Raw genomic sequence first — 21,408 nt, 5'->3', positions numbered from 1 at the left:
TGGTAAGCTCCAATTTAAAAGTTAAAAGTCAATATGGACTTTTAGATCAACTTTTAGAACTTATACAGTCTGTTTGATGATTTAACTGTTTAAAAAGTCATGTGCTAACTGGAAGGTCCTTTTTTTTTTTTTTTGTTAATGCTACTTGAACACAAGAAGCAATATTTTTGTAACAGTTTGTCAGTATTAGTTACTGATTTGAAATATATTATTATTTATGTAACTGTGTGATTACGAGCCTGGTAAGCAGTTTTTTGAAATTTCAGGATTCCACCATTAGATAAGACTTGGTCTTAGATGCCTGAAATAACTGCTTGGAGGTGTTGCAAATATATCTGCCAAGTGAACAGACATTCCATGAAAGGGACGTTGATTCAGCAATGAAAGTTAATAAAAATTAAATAATTAATATAGTTAAAAAAAAAAAAAAAAAGAAAGCCTTAAGAAAATATTAGGCAATACCAGTAGACTCAAATATACAAACAATACAGAAAAATTGTTTGGGTGAAGTTCTTGAATTTTGGAATAAAAATAAAGTGTGCCAAAATCAGGATGGCCTCCAGAAGAACCAGATGCCAATCTGCTGCAGATGTTTTCTGGAATCGGCAAATTAGCTAATAAGTTAAGGAAGAGAGTAAAATGGTTATCTTAAAATAACATACATTAGGTTCATCAGCCCATGGAGAACGATTTCTACCAAGAAACCATGATTCCAGCAGGAGACAAAGTGATGATTATAAAAAGAAGCTGAGTTTATTGATTAGTTTTATGTTTCAGTGCTCAGACTTTGTCTGAAGAACACAAATCCAACAAACTGATTCACAACAACATCTGATAAACCTTGCATTTCCATAAAGATTCTCTTGTATCTCTTATTCACAAAGACAAAGAGCCCTTACACAGTCATAAGACTAAACAACTATGGACATAATATATTAAAAAACAACAAAAATTATATTATTTTAATATATTAACAATATTATAAATTCTTATATGATTAAATGAAATAATAAAAATTTAATGATTAAATAAAAAAATATTCTAAATGAATAAATGAATGAAGAATAAATGTAAAAAAAGGAAAAAAGGAAAACACAACACAAATGTATGGTTGCTCTCTTGAAGCAAAACACACACAGTTTTCATTTGAGGGTCCTCAGATCCTTCACCATTAATCTTAGTGGACTATAAACAGTCTGTTTCCTGTGTTTATTGTCAGTGCATGTCCTTCTGGTTGTTGCATGCAGTTCAGTTTGTTTGTTTTCCCACATTCACTGCAGACCCTTCTGCTGATTAATACCAGTAAATAGTTTATTCAGCATCCAGTAACAGTTATGGAACAGTTATGGAAAATATACAAAAAAAAAACACATATTTAACATGTTGTTGCTGCTTCTCTTGATAGTGTTTTTCAGTGCAGTTCTAAGAGGTTCAGTTCCTGAGATTCAGAGTTTGATGAAGGACACAATGGTGGTATTTCATGGACCAACACTTGCAGGGTTTGAGCCTTTAACCACAAGTTTATGACAATACAAACAAACAAAGAAAAGCACAAAGCATCACTTAAATTAAAGTATTTCAGCTGAAAACACCAGTTTTTAGTTACGTGACTCTTGGGAGTAACATCAAGGAATAACATCAGGGAAGAAGCTAATACGAAAATTGTAATGTAACACTGCAGCTTTAATAAACCTTGACAAACTAAAAAAAACCTAAAGCACTCTCTCTTCTTCTTAATTTACTATGTTTTCTTAATTTACTATGTTCTGCTCTCCTCCTGCAGATAGACTGTACAGCCTTCAAAACCTTTAAACTTGAAAATTTCTGGTAAGTTTTTAAAAAATATATATTTAGGCTACTTTTTAAATGTATTATTAAGATTACGCAAAAATGAATCACAGCAAATGAGTTTGAATTTAATTAGCTGAAATTGGTGTCAAGGTGAAATTTCACTGGTATTGGTACTGAATACTGCAAACTTGGTATCGCAACACTATTAGTTCCCCAACTTTTCTTGATGTTTCCTTTCATTGAAAGTATCAACATAAATAAACTTACTCTGATGTCTCATTGGCAGCCTCAGTTTTAGTCAGATTCATTGGCAGGAGTCATAAAAGTGTCTCTATCCATCTTCAAGAAAACGGATTCACAGAAGGTATAAAAAATGTACAGGACTAACATCTGAAAATCTGTATTAATCTTTCCTAAACAGCCTGCACATCTAAAATGCTTTAAGTATAGCACTGAGAAGTATTAATAGAGTAGCATTGCTACTCTTACTTGCTCTGCTAATAAAGTTGTACCTTTTCGTTTTTTTTTTTTTTTTTTTTTATTATTATTTTTTTCATACTATGTGCCATTTTGGGTTGTAAGTGTGTATGGCAAATATAATGATATAATAATAATAGTACACATTATTATAAATAATTATAAAATGTATTCATACCACTGTTCCATATTATAACCGTATTATAGTGCTGTCTTGTAGAATCAGTTATTACTGATGTCTTTATGCAGTAAATTCTGAATCAAACCACACAAAACTGTAATTTTCAGACATGCAGATTTATTGTAGCATCTTACCTGTTGACTGAACTGTATCACCATGTCTGTAGTGTCGCCTGTAAACAATAACAAACTCAGCTGAACACACATTACTTTGATTAGTAATTGAAGAGTTTCGTTGCAAAACGAGATATATCCATTTTGAGAAATGTTGGTTATTTGACATTATTATTTAAGACATCAACAGTCAAGTTCATTCACAATTTTTGTACATTAAACTATTACTTGAGCTCGGTGAAGGCCAGGGACACAATATTTTTCAAATCCAGGATATTTTTTATTTAATTTTATGTCCATAAATAGTTCATAAATAAGTCAAAAACCATGCCAAAATGCAACATATTTATCTTAACATTGTCAAACATCTTAAATTGGTTAAAAAAACAATACATCATAAATATATGGAATAGTATATACAAAGATTGATTATTAATAATAAGATTCTGAGTTAGTTTTGGCCAGAACATACACAACATAACATAACATAACTTTTTTTTTATTTTTTTTTTTTTTTTTGCAAAACGCTATAAACGTAGCCTACGTGACTGACAGCTCGCCTACAGTATACACAATTAAATGGTAAACGTTTTTTAGTTAGCCTATTGAATCCTCTTTTTAAAAATATATGTTTTTTGTTTTGATATTATCGTTAAATCAATGCGCAAACTCGGAGCACTTCACCGGCATTGACTCTCTTCCCAGTGGATGCTGCGCTTGCGTGATCCTGACGTCTGTCCTAACCACCGCAGCATTTTGATTTTAGATTATTTCGCTGTCCAGCTCAGTCCTCTTTGCTCATCCGATATTTCCTATTTCTTGTTTGTATTTTCGCGCTCTTGTCGTCGTTGATTGGACCCGCAAACCGAAGCGTACAGTATCTGCGCGCTGCTGCCAATATCTAAAACGTCACCCGTAGTGTTCATGTGAAATGTAGGACGGAGGGGACAAACGACCCAGAGCGTCTCTGACATGATTTGCATGATTGGCTCATGCTTCAGCGGCCAAACTGGCTGGTAAGTCTTTATCAATACCCGCCAAAATGATTTTTAACCCGCATTTGGCGGGTTGGCGGGTGTTAATTTCGAACCCTGGTTATATCGCACTTTGTAAAGAAACTGGTCTGGCGGATATCGCGTTTTGTGAAAAAATACATTTTATAGTAGGCCTAAAATGTACATTCTTAAATTGTATTAATGGCAGCAATTCACACATGGATTAAGGTACATCTGAACAGTGATTTCCAATAATAAAATCCAAATGTCAAAAAATGGCGTTTATCGCGTTTTGCAACCAAACTCTTCAATTAATAAAAATACAAAAACTAATTAAAACTGCAAACAGCATTGAAAGGACCCCTGCACATGGGCTAACCGCCAGCCGGTGGCTTTAGGAAAACAGCGAATGGTGAGTAATATGAATTTCAAGTCATAAATACAGGACGAATATGTCAAAGTCATTTAAATGTGCCAAACTTCCTGCTGCCAGCTGGTGGTGCTCTAACTATAACTGAATATTGGCATGTAGATGTCTTCAAGACATGACTTTGATCAAACTTATGAAGTCTGGTGCAGATTGAACACAGTGTGTTTGAGTTAAGGTAAAACATGATGTATCCTGTTGTCAACAGGTGGCACTATGATTATAACTGAATATTGGCCTTTAGATGTCTTCGGCACAGGACTCTTACCAAGCATGTGAAGTCTAGTGCAGATTGGACATTGCATGTTTAAATTAGTGTAAAACAAGCCATTTCCTGTTGCCAGCAGGTGGCACTATGATTATAACAGAATATTGGCTATTAAATGTGTTCATGCCAGGACTCTTACTGAATGTGTGAAGTTTGGGGCAGATCGGACATTGTATGGCTGAGTTATAACAACTTCCTATTACATGGTGAAACATTGAACTTTGTCAGGCCGCCATGGAAAAGCCCTTTAACGAAAACACAAGATCTTTGCTATTTCACATTGCAAGGCCTTTAGAGTAGACCAACCAAATATAATGTTGATGTCATTAAATCACTAGGAGGAGTTTGTTACAGCATAAAACATGCTACTTTCTGTTGCCAGCAGGTGGAGTTATGACTATATGGTCTAAAATATTAATATATACTAAATATGGTCATGGGCATGTGTGTGCCTGAATTATAACAACTTCCTCTTTTTGTCAGGCCACCACAGACACACCCTTTGAGAAAAGCTCAAGATCTTTGCAATTTAACATCACAAAGGGCTGAAGATTAGACTGACCAGATTTGGTGTTGATCTGTTTAAATCTCTAGGAGAAGTTTGTTTAAATACAACACCTGAAAATGCCAAAAACGGCACAAAACTTACAGAGAAAATTCAAAACTTCCTGTTGGGTTTCGGACTTCGTACCGGGGGACTTTTTTGTAGGTATTGGTGTGTTACATTGGTGTAGGTACATTGGTGTGTTGTCTACCGAATTTCATACATCTAAATGAAATGTAGTTCGAGGGGCATTTCATGAAATTTTATAGGTGGCGCTATCGAGCCATTTTGTCATGCCCACTTCTGAAACCCATATCAGATGTAAACTTTCACCATTTTTGGTGTGTGTGCAGTTTCATGAGTTTCTGAGAACGTTTAGGCCCTCAAATATGCGATTCGTTTTGAGAGAAGAAGAAGCAACTGTGCAATTCCAATAGTTTCTAAAGATTAAATTCTCACACAGTAAATCTCACATTTTTTGATCTTTTTAAACCATCTGTATATCATACTCACCATATTGTCCTGCTTGACGTTTGTGATAGTAAATCACACCAGCAGCAATGAGCAGCAAAACAACTACACCAATGCCTATTATTCCTGCTACAGCGGCTGGAGACAGACTTGAATCTGAAATGACTGGTCATCAAGGTGAGGTGAAGAAGAAATCTTTAGTTCTTACTTTTATAGTCTGAAAAGTTTAATCAAGAAAACAACTAGATAACAGTCAGCAATACGTAGGCTGCCTGCCACATTCTTCGAATCAATGACACAGCAAATGCAAATAATTTTGTTAAAGGTTTAGTTCACCCAAAAATGAAAATTCTGCCATTAATTACTCACCCTCATGTTATTCCAAACCTGTAAGGTTCATCTTTATTCCAAACCTGTAAGGTTCATCTTCGGGACACAAATTAAGATATTTTTTGATAAAATCCGAGAGGTCTCTAACCCTTCCATAGACGGCAAGGGACCACGTTCAAGGCTCAGAAACTTAGTACGGACATTGTTGAAGTAGTCCATGTGAAATCAGCGGTTCAACTAATTTTACGAAGCTATGAGAATACTTTTTTTTGCATAAAGTAAACAAAAATAACGATTTTGTTCCACATTTTCTTCTCTACTGGATCACTCGTGTATGCGTGTGGCGGCGCTGACCCAGATCAATATATTTCAATAGCTTTCATATGCGTGCGTCTTTCTCTGCGTGTAAACAAGGCACGGTGCATGTGTTCAACGTCATAACGCAGGATCTGGGTCAGCGCCGGCGCCGCCACACCCATGCGTTGTCGTGAACGCGCATCCACAAGTGACGCAGTCAAGACGAAAATGTGGAATAAAGTCGTTATTTTTGTTTTCTTTGCGCATAAAAAGTATTCTCGTAGCTTCGTACAGTTGAACCACTGGTGTCACATGGACTACTTTGTCGATCATCTTGGTACTTTTCTGAGCCTCGAACGTGGTAGTACTCTTGCTGTCTATGTGTAATATTTGTTTATTTTTATTGTGGTGTTTTGTGAATTAACTTGTGATTCTTATATGTTGAGATTCAGTGTTTGTAATTGAGCTGGTGTTCTTTTAAGTGGGCTGTATTGTCGATTTAATGGTCGGTTTTCTGAACATCCTAATTGTGTGGAATCCAACTAATTCTATTTCCTTTTGTTATTTCAGCAGAACACTCAGGGGTGCTGGTTGGATCTCAGGTGTGGTCCCTTTGGCGGATATCCTTCGAATGCACTGCATGTTCACTGTGTGTGGTGTAGATATTTTCTTTTGCTGTGTGTGTGTGTGTGCACGTTTGCGGGTGAATTCCACCGGGTTAGTAGTGTGGGTTCATGCCAGTGACCGGTCAGTTTCTCTCGGGTGTCCGCTTCTTTCCTTGTTTTGTTTTGTTTTTGTAGTTGGTGTTCCCTTTCTATAAGAATGCAACCCACTGTGTTTCATTTAGTAAACACTAAATGAATTCTTTTATAAAGGCAGTGTGTCTTTTTATGTAAAATCGATAAATTATAATATCAATAAATTGTAATCTTTTGTTAAATTTGAGAAACTCGTCTCTGTTCCTTTTATTGGGTTAGCACACATGGAATCTGTGCTTATAACTTAACTGAATATTCCCTGAGGAGAATAAGATTCAGGGTGGCATAGTCGGGCTATGATTGGTTGGGTATGTTATAATTTATAATATATCCCCCCCATGCTACATATGGGAGGGTCGGATTTCATCAAAAACATCTTTAATTGTGTTCCGAAGATGAACGCAGGTCTTATGGGTTTGGAACAACATAAGGGTGAGTAATTAATGACAGAGTTTTTATTTTTGGTTAAACTAACCTTTTAAGCCAAGGCATATTTGAAGGAGTGCAAAACGTAAAACAAAATAACCCAAGCTTGTGTTTTCACAAGGTTTAGCATGACCGAGTTTCAGCTATTTTAAGTGTAGTGAAGTGAAGGGCCCAAGTCCAATTTGTCAAACAAACTACAGTAAAAAAAATAAATAAATAAACAAATAAAAAAAGAAAATAAATGGCTAAATTATACTCACTGGCAACAGTGACATTAAAGCTCTTTGTGATGCTGATTCTGCCGCTGTTGATCTGTAGTTTATACAGTCCAGATTCTGTGGTTCTGATGTTTGTGATGGTCAGAGATCCAGTCTGATGATCCAGCTTCAGTCTGTCTCTGAATCTGTCTTCACACTGTTCATCTGTATTGTTATCTCTAGTGATTTCAGCGATGCAAATGTCATTAAAATACCATGTCATCAAATCATTTGGGTTTTTCATTACACTAGTGTATAAAGTGACAGAATCGCTCTCCTTCACTGACTTTATCTTCATTTCATCTCGTTCAGCAGCAGGAACTTCTGAAAAACAGGTGAAACCAAATCACAGCATGAAGAACTGTGGATATGAAAGCGATTTTCATGTTCTTTCTTGACTTTCAGGCTAAAAAGCACATTTGTTCACATTTTGTGCATATTTTGCATAATTTGACTTACTGTACAATCAGTGAACACAGTGATCTGATTTAAATGTACAAAACTTGCTATATTAAGCAATGGCTCACCATAGACGGTAACACTGAAGATGGTGTGATTGACCCTGCTGCCACTGATGACTTGATTATGATAAAGTCCAGAGTCTGTGGTTCCGGTGTTTGTGATGGTCAGAGATCCAGTGTGATGATCCAGCTTCAGTCTGTCTCTGAATCTGGCATCACTATATTTGCACTGTACATCGGTACAGATAAAACTCAGATCTTTAGTGATTTGAGCGATGCGGATGTCATTAAAATACCATCTCATTTCCTCTTGTTGGTTTGTTTTAACGCCAGTGTATATAGTGACTGTATCTCCTTCCATCACTGACACTCTCTCTGCATCAACATAACCTGAAGTAATTAACATAATTATAAGCCACAGAAAATTATGACATAGGAAAATGCTGTGAAAATGTGATCTTTTACAGATCACTTTCAAAGACTACACTCACCAGTGACATTAACAATGAAGCTCTTTTTGATGCTGAATCTAATGGTGGTTATCAGTAGATAATAAAGTCCAGAGTCTGTATTTCTGGTGTTCGTGATGGTCAGAGATCCAGTCCTGTGATTCAGCTTCAGTCGGTCTCTGAATCTGACATCAGCATATAAACACTGCACATCGGTACAAATAAAACTAAGATCTCCATTGATTTCAGCGATGCGAATGTCATTAAAAAGCCATTTCATCAAATAATTTGTTTTTTTAACTACATCAGGATCTAAAATGACAGATTCCCCCGCCTTCACTAACTTCAGGTTATCTTGTTCAGGAGCATCTGAAACACAAACCAACAGCTGCTGGAGGACCTTTTGCCACAGAACAAACAAACTACACAACATGAGAAAACTGTGGATATGAAAGTGATTAATCTAATGGATCAGATAAGAAACATAGTGACTCACAAAAGACAGAAACATTGAAAAGCTGAGCAAGACTGTCGGTGCTGCCGTTGATCTGTAGTTTATACAGTCCAGAGTCTCTGGTGTTGATGTTTGTGATGGTCAATGATGCAGTCTGATTGTCCAGCTTCAGTCTGTCTCTGAATCTCTCATTAGCATCTTTACACTGAACATCTGTACAGATCTTACTTTGATTTTCAGTGATCTCAGCTATTAGAATGTCATTGTTTCTGAATAGCTCTGTACCATTATTACACTGAACATCTGTACAGTTCTCAGTCTGATTTCCAGTGATTTCAGGACTGTGAATGTCATTAAAATACCATCTAATTTCTTCTTGTTGGTTTGTTTCAATATCAGTGTATAGAGTGACTGTATCTCCCTCTATAACAGACACTGGCACTATATCTGTATCAACACCAAAAAAAAAAAAAAAAAAAAAAAAAAAAAGAAATAAAAAGAAATAAACCATTAATTACAAGCCAGCAAATACATAGGGGGAGAGCAGGGCACAACACTTTTTGGATTTCTCTGTTGGTGTAGATACACTTAGGTTTCAGGGTATTTCATTTTTCCCCACATTAATTTCACACAATGTATGTCACCTAGTATATTACCTTGTTTCATTAACCCTTTCACACGTGAGTTTAAAATATTCTAGCTGAGCCCCCAGGGCGAGTTTTTTTTAGGCGACCGTTATTTAGAACTTTATATTTACTTAGAATTTTATATAGACCGTTATATAGCCTTATTGTTTCCATGGCGACGCGTCGTGTTTGTCACGTGACACAACGCACCCACAATAGCGCTGTATGACACATGTGTCACTTTTATATCGTTTTCCTCTTTTTATTGTTAATATTCACAAACGTGCTCTCTGTATTATGAAATATCTGATATTCCGATTCTGAGATATGTGCAAGTAAATGTATTTGGAGGTTTAAACACTTTTATAATGAGCGTGTTAGTTGATCTATGCCGAGTGATGGGCGCCGCCATGTTAGTTCGCGCTGAATCCGAGCTGTGTGATTTACAAAACGCAAATTCATCCTCTCCTCCCGAAAAAAAAAAAAAAAAAAATTAAAGTAAGTCTCTGGTGAGCTTGGAGAAGAGCAAAATAAACTTTATAGTTACCTACACAATGTGTATATGATATCAATAAAACATGTCGTCAGATAACATTTGTAAGGATCATTATTGCCGCTTCCATAGACATTGGCGTGTATTTTGCTAACTATACATGCATCGATTCACTAGGACTTATGTGTATTTAAATGTCTGGAACATAAAATAAGCATTATATGGTTGAAAACACGTGTAGTTGCGATAATATGACAAGCGCTCAGCGCGTCCGATCTGGCTCAGCGCCAGCCAAAGCGCCAAAGCAGATTTGAGGTGTGTTCGACTTAAGGCAGCGCTGCGCAGCTCGATCAAATTCTGACTTGAAGCAGTGCATGCCGGTTAGAAATTTTGTCCGACTTGAGGCTGCGCCGACGCCTAGTGACTGTCACGTGTGGCATCAAAGTACATTAATAGCGATTCGAGAGCAGCCGGCTAACTCATCCGGCGCAGTTTCTTAAGAGCGGCTGCAGGAGCTCTGAAGACCACATGGCTGTTTTACGATCGGCCAGATTCAACGCATGACAACGATCACGTGTGTTTTGGGTTTATTCTAACATCCTCAAGTCCGATAATGCTGACAAATCTGTTTTTTTAGAACAATAAACGTGTTTTTACTGTAGTCGCAATGTTATATTGAGTCAGATTTTTCTTATAAAACACTGATAAAAGCATAAATAACCCCACTTTATTAGTATTTAAACAGTATATGTTTATGTTGATCATTATTCTTGTTCAGATGGCGCTGTATTAAGCAGTATATGAAACGTGTTTCTGTTGCTCATGAAAACGCTTTTGAAAAGTTTGTGTATTTGATAAATATTGCATTTAATTCACTTCTTCTGCGATAGAGCACGCAAACACCGCGAGAGCTTCACTGACGAGAGTAAAAAGTGTCCGTCTTGACGCCTCCGTTTTCAACTCCGCCCCCGACTGCTCTCGGCTACTCTCGTTGATCGCCGTAGATGAAGTCGAACACACCTAACATATTGGAAACCAAAAATCTCGTCACACCGGTGTGATCGTACCCTTCAGGGACCAGCCAAGAATGATCACACTGGTGTGATCGTACGCGTGAAATGGTTAATACACTGTATTATACTGCTAAATAACAAATTGGAGATTAAGACTAGCAGATTTGTCTGCTCTTTTAAAAAATGAAATGCAAAATTAACTTAAGCAAGAAATTTACTTGCTATGTTTAAACGTTCACTGATATCTTCCAAAGATTTTTTAAATTCAGCTCATTTTTTTCTATAGAGTGTTGAAATGGCATCTAGTAAATACACAATGTTTCGTCATACTACAATCTAAGAAAAAAAGCTTGACGCCTGTTTATGGAGCTCTGCCTCTGCCTCAATTCTAACTTTTTAACATATACACATACAGATTTAAAGCCCCTGGATTCTTTCATTCAGACATTCTTTACAACTTCAGAGTACTTTTTCTTAAGTAAGTGAACCTGCCAAACAGAACAACAGGGAGATGCCAAAAGACCGCTCATTAAACCTGTCCATTTGAACTGAGCTGACATATCTACTGTTTGTATCCATTATAAAATAAAACGTACAAATGAAAAATACAGCAAATACACTCTAAATCTGTTGATGCTGATGCTCATATGTGCATAAACACCACTGCGCCCCACAAGATCATTCTCTATGGGTGACCATCCATTATAAACACTCATAGGACATTCATCTTGACAAATATGCAAATGTTTTGAAATTTCACGCAAACATACTAGGGATCAGAGCCCTGAAAATGCGAACAGTCTGTGAATCAATAGCGGACTTATGTGTGACTAATGTGACTCTGATAAACAAGAGTGTCATACATTAGGCACGCACACTTCCTTACTATTACTCTGGACGTCATTACCTTTACATTAGCGCGACGGTTTGTTTCATGCAGCCAAGAGAGGAAGTAGAGACCTACACTCCTGTGGAAGTACCACGGGAAACGACGCAACATAGAACGGCGCGGGACAAAACTTGATGGACGAGTGCGGGTGCGGGCGGGATGCATGGGAATAAAATGATTCGCAAGAATCGCAAAATAGAAATGTCTAAACATAGAATAAAAAAACATATAAATTGTTATTCATCTATTGCACAAAAACAAATAATATAACATAAAAATGATTAACAGGCGCAAGAATAGGCAGTTTCGATTTAAAACGCGTGTTTGCAGCTTGAGCAATGTAGCCATTTGTTGATTTCTGGAATGCGTCAATCAGAGGTGTTTAAGCTGGAATCCACTCGCCGCTTATAAATTCTTGCACAGTGCAAGTTTTTCTATTTAAAACTTGACTCTTCTGTTACATCGTGTACTAAGACCGACCGAAAATGAAAAATTGCGATTATATAGGCTGATATGGCTAGGAACTATACTCTCATTCCAGCGTAATAATCAAGGAACTTTGCTGCGGTACCATGGGTGCAGTATAGGCGCAATGATATCAGGCAGTTAAGGAGCTTCCAATTTTTAAAAAAAAAAAAAAAAAAAAAGTAGCCTACGACCCCCTATGAGCCTATGGTCATGACCCCCGCAGTTTTGAAAAGACAGCAATCGACCCCCGCCCCTTTTGATAAAGGAAAATAGCCTGCGCCGCTATCCTAACTAAAACTTTCGACAACAAACGTCACTGTAATTCAAGCCATACACCAATGTTATGTTTTAAAAAGTTTATTTCAGACATCATTTATTGACAGGAACTAGCAACGTGTTTAATTCTAGGAATTACCTTTGGGGGAACTAAATCAGCTCTGGCCCATCATGCAGGGACAGCGGCCCATCACAAAGCACTATAGAGCCGGGGTACTCAATAGGCGGACTCCGGTCCGCATCCGGACCCAGACACAGTTAAATCTGGACCGACGCCAAAACCAACATGCTAATTTAATCATAATCCAAATGAGTTTTCAATGGAGCACGCAATTGTGATTCCGCGATATATGTCTTTGAAGATTGTACTCTTTTTAACTGCGTCATCTATGTCCAATCGCAGCAGCTGTAACAGCATCGCTATAGCAACGTGACAACTACGTCACTCGTTCGCGCTCTAGCTCACTCGAGGCAGCCAGATTTATCAACCGGTGACATCTTCTGGGCCAGGCAGGCGCACAGGCATTCTATTATTTGCAAATATCGATAACTGACTTTTTTTTTTTTTCTAACTTAGTGAAAATGGCGTGCTCAAAGCTGGCCGTTGATAAGAAAAGAAAAGTTGATTTTGAAAACCGCGAGTTTAAGAGTGAGTGGACAAAAAAATATGCATTCGTGCTCCCCGTGGGAAGCAGAAAACCAATGTGTTTAATCTGCAACGAGACGGTAGCGATCATCAAACGTGGTAACGTGAAACGTCATTATGAAACCAAGCACGCACATTTTGAACAAAATTACCCTCAGAACACAGAGTTAAGGACCACAAAAATAAACCAGCTGAAATCATCCTATGAAGCTACAAGCAGTGTAATAGTTAGATCAGCCACACAACAGGAGCGAGCAACGGAATCCTCACTAAGAGTAGCATGGGTCCTGGGAAAAAAACAAGAAACCTTTCTCTGATGCTGAAATAGTCAAGGAGTGTATGAGTGAAGTGGTGACTGCTCTTTTTGAAGGGACTCAAAAGGATGAAATAATCCAGAAAATAAGCCAAATACCCTGCTCTGATTCCACTGTGGCAAGACGAACTGAAATACTTGCTGTTGATTTGCTTGAACAACTTAGCTCTGCTATAAAAAAAGCCAAATTCATTTCATTGGCTGTGGATGAATCCACAGACAGCACAGACAATGCACAACTCATGGTCTTTGTCAGATTTTTTGATGAAGAAAAGGGAGAATTTTATGAAGATGTTTTGGGTCTTACAAACCTCCATGGACACACAAGGGGGGATGACATTTATGAAGCAGTGACACAGATGCTTAGAGACAGAGAGATAGACCTGAAGCATGTTGTTTCTATTGCTACTGATGGCGCACCATGTATGATTGGGAGAGAGAGGGGATTAGTGTCACGCTTGAGAGCTCACCACCCTGACCTCATGGTATACCACTGCATAATTCACCAGATGGTTTTGTGTGCCAGCCTTGGAGAAAGGTACTCAGAAGTAATGACAACAGTCATGAAACTTGTCAACTATCTGAGAGCATCCTCTGCTCTGCAACATCGTTTGTTGCGCTCATTTCTAGTAGAGGTGAATGCAACATTTGATGATTTGCTCCTTCACAACAATGTCCGGTGGCTTAGTAAAGGCAAGGTACTGGAGTGGTTTTGGGCACTGCGGAAAGAGCTGGACACATTTCTGTTGGATCAGAAGAGTGCAAAAGCCAAACCGTTTGTGGATTTCATGAAGAATGAAGAAGAAATGGAAGTTGTTGCTTTTCTAACTGACATTACTTCCCATCTCAATGACCTTAATTTGAAACTCCAGGGCAAAAACAGCACAGTGTGTGACCTCATGTCAGCTGTCCGTGCTTTCCAAAGGAAGCTGGAGGTGTTCAAATGTGACTTACAGCAGAACCTTCTTCACTTCCCAAGACTTTTGGATCAGACTGCAGGAAAACATCACCGTCACAATTATGCTGAATTCCTGGAAAAGCTGATTACAAATTTCCAAACTCGCTTTGAAGATTTCCCTCTTGGAAAACAAGTCTTGTTGTGCATCGAAAATCCATTTCTTGTCAAAAGTATTGCAGAATTCTCAACTGAAGCCATGAAAGTCTTCCCATGGGCCAATGCTGCTACTCTGCAAACAGAGCTAATTGAGCTCCAAGAAAACCTAGCACTGCAGGAATCTCACTGTGACCCTGTCACCTTCTGGACAAAGATGGTTACTGCAGCAGGTGTTCCTCTCCTGCAGAAGATGGCCCTTCAAATTCTCACCATGTTTCCTTCAACATACTGCTGTGAATCTGCCTTTTCAACCATGAACATGGTGAAAAACGCATACCGCAGCACACTCACCAATGAAAATTTACATCAGTGCCTCCGCCTGGCCCTCACACTTTTTAAGCCCAAGTTTAACCAGCTGGTGGCACAAAGAAGGTGTCACCTTTCACACTAAAGGTCTATCATTTTTTGTGTATAGTTCCAAAGTTTTGAGGTTTGTTTTTTTGTTGTTGTTGGAGTATTTGGAATTTGACCGTTACTTTTCTGGACCTCGGACTGAACGGAAATTTGGTAAGTGGACCTTTCAAGTTTATATTTGAGTACCCCTGCTCTATATAGACCAGGGGTGGCGAACGTCGGTCCTGAAGAGCCGCAACCCTGCAGAGTTTTGCTTCAACCCTAATCCAACGCATCTGAACAAACTACTCAAGGTCTGCATGATTACTAGAAAGCTACAGGCAGGTGAGTTTTAATTAGGGTTGGAGCTGAACTCTGCAGGGCTGCACGGCTCTCCAGGGCCGGACTTCTCCAGAGACCCTGTATTTCCTTTTCAGGGAATACAGCAAAACAACACGAGTGGGGAATAGGTGAGTTTCTGTCATACTATATCTATAATTAACCATATAGATGTTTTCACAAAACAACCCTATAATACAATGTCAGTGAAATTCACAATAAATGCTGTACATCTGTTAACATGATTGTACAAAAATCAGTTATGACATGGCTAAACATTTAACTATGCAGTTTTTCCCTATAAAAACTGATCCATTCTCTGTACTTCCTATCCTCTGTTGGATCGTGGGATATAGAATATATACATAAGTTGATACAATTGTTCAACATTAAAAACAATGCAGGGGTATAATAACAATATATCATGAATTGGTTTATTTAAAAGTAGACATATCAAGCACCCTGTTTTTTTTTTTTTTTATTTATTTATTCATTGTTTTGTTGTTATTATCACTATATACAAATAAAAGTAGACCCATTGCATTTTCTAATGATGCCATGCTCGTATCTTTGTTTTTAATACTTTTTGTGGTCATCAAGAAAGTGTGACAAAACGCGCTGACGTGGTCTTCAACCCCAGTTTTCAACTGAGTATTATATCAGCGTGAACTTGATCCTTCTCCCCAATTCGCAGGACAAGAGAGACTCCAAAATATAAAATTCATCATTTTGCTTAGTTAAAAAATACGCAGTTATTTTAGACACAAATGATTGCACAGTGTTACAACATTTAAAACGATTTAGATATTGTACTAAATAATGTGATTTGTTTTCAGTTGTTTTTTTTTTTTTTTTTTTTTTTTTTTTTATTAATAATTAATTACCTCTTGGATAATATTATCATATCTGATACTAAATTAAATTGTCTAAGCTTTCATTATTGGTACACAATATTGTCACTCTCCATAATATATTTGCATTTTAGTATTACAATATATTGTGACATGATATATTGTTATTATACCCCTGCGTTGGTTTGAATGTTGAACACTTGTATCAACATATGTATATATTCTATATCCTGCGATCCAACAGAGGATACGATGAGTTTTATAGGGAAAGACTGCATAGTTAAATGTTTAGCAATGTCTCTACTGATTTTTGACCTAATCAATCATGTTAACAACTTTACAGCACTTATTGTGAATTTCACTGACATTGTAGTATAGGGTTGCTTTGGTTAATTATAGACATAGTAAGACAGAAACTCACATATTCCCCACACATGTTGGTCTGCTGTATTCCCTGGTGTTTCGGGTGTCTGGAGAGAATTGCTGTTTTATTTGGAAAAATGAGTTTTTCAATTGCATTTGTTGGAAAATCTACCTGCACACATTTGTGAGAAAATCAAGTTTCCTCATGAAAAGGCAACTGAGTCTCACAGATGTAACACACAATACATATATTTCTCCATACCACTGCATTTCCTCTCAAATAGTATTTTGTATTTGCGAATCACTTTGCGTTTGTTTGAAGGTCACGTTTTTTCTTTGCAAAGCAGATTGTTTATTTGCAAAACGCTGCATTGATTGATCAGTATTGGCACAAAATTCACTCCATAGAAAAGCTCAGTGAAAAGTAGCTTAGAGGCGGATGCCACAAAATGTGCCTCGTCGTTGGCAATTCCGAAATGTTACACAGCAGCGTTATCAAGAGCTTGCTCTGCTGTGAGTGATGCTGGCCAAATGAGGAGAGGAGAGGAATTTAATCTGTGATGAGCTTGATAACAGGGTCTCGAGTCGCATGAAGGGGAAATTGAGGAATCTAAACTGTCCTATGCGTGTGCGCGACACGAGTGTATGTAAACACTTTTTAATAAAACGAAAATTCGTCAAAACTTCTGCCAGTTTGATGATAACATTAACTGTTTTGGACTACCGTCTTAAACTAAACACATTGCGTTCGGTGTGCATGCGAACTACATGGCACTGCACTGGGCATCTCGTCCGGCGTGCGTCCGCTTTTAGGTTGTGCCCCACTCTCCACAAGTGCTGTGAAATGTTGCGATTGAACCTGTCACTTTCGTTTTTATCGTTGGAAAGAAATTGTAACAAATAGATCTCTTACAATCATCGAGAAAGATACGATAAATGAAATTAATTTGTGAAGAGGAAAGTTAATAAAGCTGAAAAACGCGCCGGTTCGCTTTTATCGTTGAACGGTAAAGAGATAGCAACGTAAAAATATCTTACCTTGCCCTCGAACACACAACAGCAACAAGAGAAAAATAAAGACGTGCTTCATTTTCAGTTTTTTTTTTCTTCAGTAAAAGACGATGCAGATTCAGTGAAGTAACGTTCTGCTGTTTCAGTAGTAAGTGAAAGTAACCTGGGAGGCTCAGTATAGAACGACGACAAAGTGAAGTGTCGCCCAGGGAGGGGCGGATCTAAGAAAAAGCTCCGTCACCCCAGAATTATCACAGGATAAAATATAAATGTAAGCAGTGTTTCATGTGCTACTTTTCAGATGCGTATTTCAATGAACTGTGCACGATGGTTGCTTGCGCACGCAGCGCGCCCAGTGTACCCAGCAAGCAATAGCCGTCATTTCACTGATATAGTCCGGCTATGTGTAACCCCCTTCTAGCCCAAAAACTTGCTATATGATGTCATTCTAAATGATGCATGTCATTTTTTGGCAAAATAACTTGTGAGATGCATGATATTCCATCACGTAAGCAAAGTGAACAGCCTTTACAATGTGTTTGGTTTAATTTCTTTGACATGTTGTATGCGTAGCCTGTTTGTAGCCAAGATTTAGCTTGTAGTCAGACCGGCTATTTTTAGCCCACTCATAGTCAAATCTGATTCATTGTAGTTTTTGGTCAGGCAGCGCATGAGATGGTTGATACCATCATGTTTGCAGTGTCAATAATATCTACTAAGATATAAGTGTCATTTCATGACATGGTCTATATGTAGCCACGATTTAGCTCTGAGTTGGATGGGCTACGTGCTTTTAGCCCAACCGGCGAAATCGAGGCAATCAGTGGTCTAATTTTAACGGCTTGGCTATAGCCCGGTATCAGACCAGCGATGAGCATGGCCAAAATAGTCTTACAATTGTTTACATGTCATTTTTTTAAGTAAACTTTTGAAACATTTAAATTAGCATTATTTTATATGTTATTTCATTATTTTATAGCATTCTTAAATATAGCATTATTAATTTTGCCAGAATAATGCTAATTTAACCCTTTGAGCGGTACGGTCCCACACAGGGGCGTTTCTAGGATTTTAAAACATCCGGGGCTGGTGCCAAAACATCAGAGGCTAGTGGTGGGAGCTCACATCATGCTCACGTAAGATAGTTAGACACAAGTGGTTGAACCTGGATCATTCTAGGGGGGTCCTGGGGCATTAAACCGGGGGTTAAAGACCTTGTAAATAGTAATCACTAAATAGTAATCACTGCAAATAGCAAACATATCAAAGTATTATAAAAAAAATATATTACAAAAATATGTTAGACAAATAAAATAATAAATTTGAAAATGTATTTATAACTGTAACAAATATATAGTTGCATGCAAAGATAGGGCCCTATCTTTTCCCCAAATTCCGTTTTATTTTATTTTTTTCAAATTCTGTTTTCATTTTTCTGGACTTCTTTTTAATAGTTAAATGTAATTGTATTAATCAAAATGTAATAAATCATGTGTAATTAATTAAAACCATGAATCTTATACAATTTATCGTCAATTTATCAAAAATTAAGAAAAATTACATGTTTAGGACTCTATGAAATATTTTATTTTTTTATTGTTACTAAATATGTCTGTTTATTTGAATGCATAAAAACAACTTTTATTTATTTTTTACAATAGCCTTATGGAATTCTGTGTTGTGTATTTTTCTGGTTATCAAATGAAGGTATAAAATATTAATTTAATTGATCTTTTAATGAAAATTATTATTTTATTTTTGGCAAATAAAGGCGATTTACTATGGAAGAAATATTGTTTGAATTTTTTTTTATACATTTTTATTAATTAATAGTAGTAGGCACGTACTACTACTTTTACTTTTTACTTTTAGTAGGGGTTGCCTTGAATACCTTTAAATTTATGTGTGTATATTTGGGGCTTGTTTTACTCAAATGAAACCGTGAAATGCTCATGAAGTGATTCTCAGAGCAGTTCTGGAGATGTTAATGTATTTATGTCCTCATTTAGTGAAACGGCAGACGCGGAAATCACTGCCAGCTTCACACTCGCGCCAATATTTAATGTGTAGTAAAGGAAACCACGCGCCCGCGCCGTTCATTCATAAAAAGACACGCAGAACATGCAGGATTCATATTTAAATAGTCGTTTGCAGCATAATATTTACAGATACTAGTCCATATCGCTACTTGATTTAAGTTTAATGACCAGCTTTTGATTAATTAATTCAAACTTTGACAAATTCCATGGAAATCATAGGGCCATACAAAAAAACATTCGGGGCGGGAGTAAAAACTTTCGGGGCTGGAGCCCCAAATGATTAGCCCTAGCGACGCCCCTGGTCCCACAAATGGGATTCTTATTTCTGTGCCCCTGGGAGTACGGTCCCACATATAGGATTTAGGACATTCGGTGACCTTACGCAACTGCCCAATTTAAACTGCGTTTTCGCGCGTTGGCTGGCGCTGAGCCAGAGAGAGATGCGCGCTGCGCTTGTCACATAATCACAATTATGCTGTGTTTTCAACCACATAACGTTTATTTTGGGTTGCAGACATTTAAATACACATAAGTACTAGTAAAACAATACATTTCGAGTTTGTAAAATACACACGGATGTCTATGGAAGCAGCAATAACAATCCATTCAAGTATAATTTGCGGACGTGTTTGATTCATATCAGATACACATAGTGTAAGTAACGATATAATTCACTCCATTCCTTTCCCAGTTCACCAGCCACTTCCTTGCATGTATTTCGGAAGAAACTGGTGAATTTACGTGCTGTAAATTCGGGTGACAGGACTCTCTTACGGTAACGCGAACAAACATGGCGGCGCCCATCTCACGTTATAGATCACGATCCAGATCATTTATAAAGGTTTTAAAACGGCAAAATACACTCACTTACACGAATCGGAATATCAGATAGTTGAAGACATGGTAAGCAAGTGTGTGAATATTTTGAATAAAAAAAGGAAAACGAAATAAAAGCGATACGTCTGTCATACATCCCACAAACTGTTAAATGTAACATTCATACACATTATACCATATAATTAGAGAGGGTGCTCGCTGCAGAGCCAAATGGGAGGAGCTGGAGCTCCAGCTCCCCCTCGCTGGAGGTAATGGGTGGAAAAAGACACCTAACCACACCCTAACCCTACCCCTTACCCTATCCTAACCCTAACTCCACCCATTAATTCACACAGAGGTGGAGCTGGACCTCCAGAGAGGGGGAGCTGGAGGCCATTTGGCTCTGCAGTGAGCAGTACTTGTATAATTAGACTCTGTTTCAATTTAAAAATAAATATGCAATTACAGTTACCAAGCGCTAGATGGCAATTGTAGCCCTACTGAGACATGACTACTGGCAACGCGAGCCTTGAAAGTTAGTAGTTCCCGCGATAATTCCGCCGTTTTGAATTTTGTTTTTACACGAGAGAACACTAAGTTTAACTGTGGGAAAGCAACGGGCAAACGATAAAGGACATTCCTGCATGGTCTTGTAAGTATATGTGTTCATTGTTTATCTATACATTATTTGTTATCATGTGCAGGAACCGTGACATTTTAGTAAAGAGAGCAGATTGTAGATGATAGTGATCCCTAGGCCCCACGGTACACAATGCATGTGATCAGAGGATTAATTGCAAAATTTAATAGATAATAGAGTGAAAGTTTATCATTTGTATGTGTTTACAAACTTTAAAACAGCGCAAGAAGAGGCGAAAGAGCAAACAACAGATCAAACAGTTTTGACAAAGATTAATCTATATTAATTTATACAGTGAACACACATTTAGAAGAATTTAGAAACACACAAACTGTGGAGGAGTTTCTACATCTGGAAATGCTGCTGGAAAAAGAGGAGATCTGGGCAGCAATGAAAAAAACAACTCTCCAAACCAACATTTCCTCACTAGAGCTCTCATCTTTGACAAAGTCAGTCATTTATTTTAACTATTATATTGA

General features: G+C 37.5%; 1 protein-coding gene across 2 annotated transcripts; it reads right to left on the bottom strand.

Annotated features, from left to right (window-relative positions):
• Window positions 1-728: 728 nt before the first annotated feature.
• On the bottom strand, window positions 729-17,710 carry LOC127154063 (uncharacterized). 2 transcript variants are annotated; one of them, XM_051095458.1, is made up of 9 exons: window positions 17,462-17,706; window positions 8,742-9,146; window positions 8,288-8,614; window positions 7,863-8,186; window positions 7,339-7,659; window positions 5,310-5,432; window positions 2,584-2,621; window positions 2,059-2,130; window positions 729-1,507 (listed from the first exon to the last, which is right to left on the bottom strand). In XM_051095458.1, exons 1-8 carry the CDS (start codon window positions 17,511-17,513, stop codon window positions 2,086-2,088), a joined length of 1,635 nt encoding a protein of 544 aa, XP_050951415.1. In that variant the 5' UTR covers window positions 17,514-17,706; the 3' UTR covers window positions 729-1,507; window positions 2,059-2,085. The 2 variants fall into 2 exon arrangements, with proteins under 2 accessions (XP_050951415.1, XP_050951416.1); XM_051095459.1 differs by lacking the exons at window positions 729-1,507; window positions 2,059-2,130; window positions 2,584-2,621 and having other exon boundaries at window positions 5,383-5,484; window positions 17,462-17,710.
• Window positions 17,711-21,408: the final 3,698 nt, after the last annotated feature.

Source organism: Labeo rohita, chromosome 22, assembly GCF_022985175.1.
Source record: "Labeo rohita strain BAU-BD-2019 chromosome 22, IGBB_LRoh.1.0, whole genome shotgun sequence".
NCBI lineage: Eukaryota > Metazoa > Chordata > Actinopteri > Cypriniformes > Cyprinidae > Labeo > Labeo rohita.
Note: the sequence above shows the minus strand (reverse complement) of the source record. Positions and strands in the feature narration are given on the sequence as shown.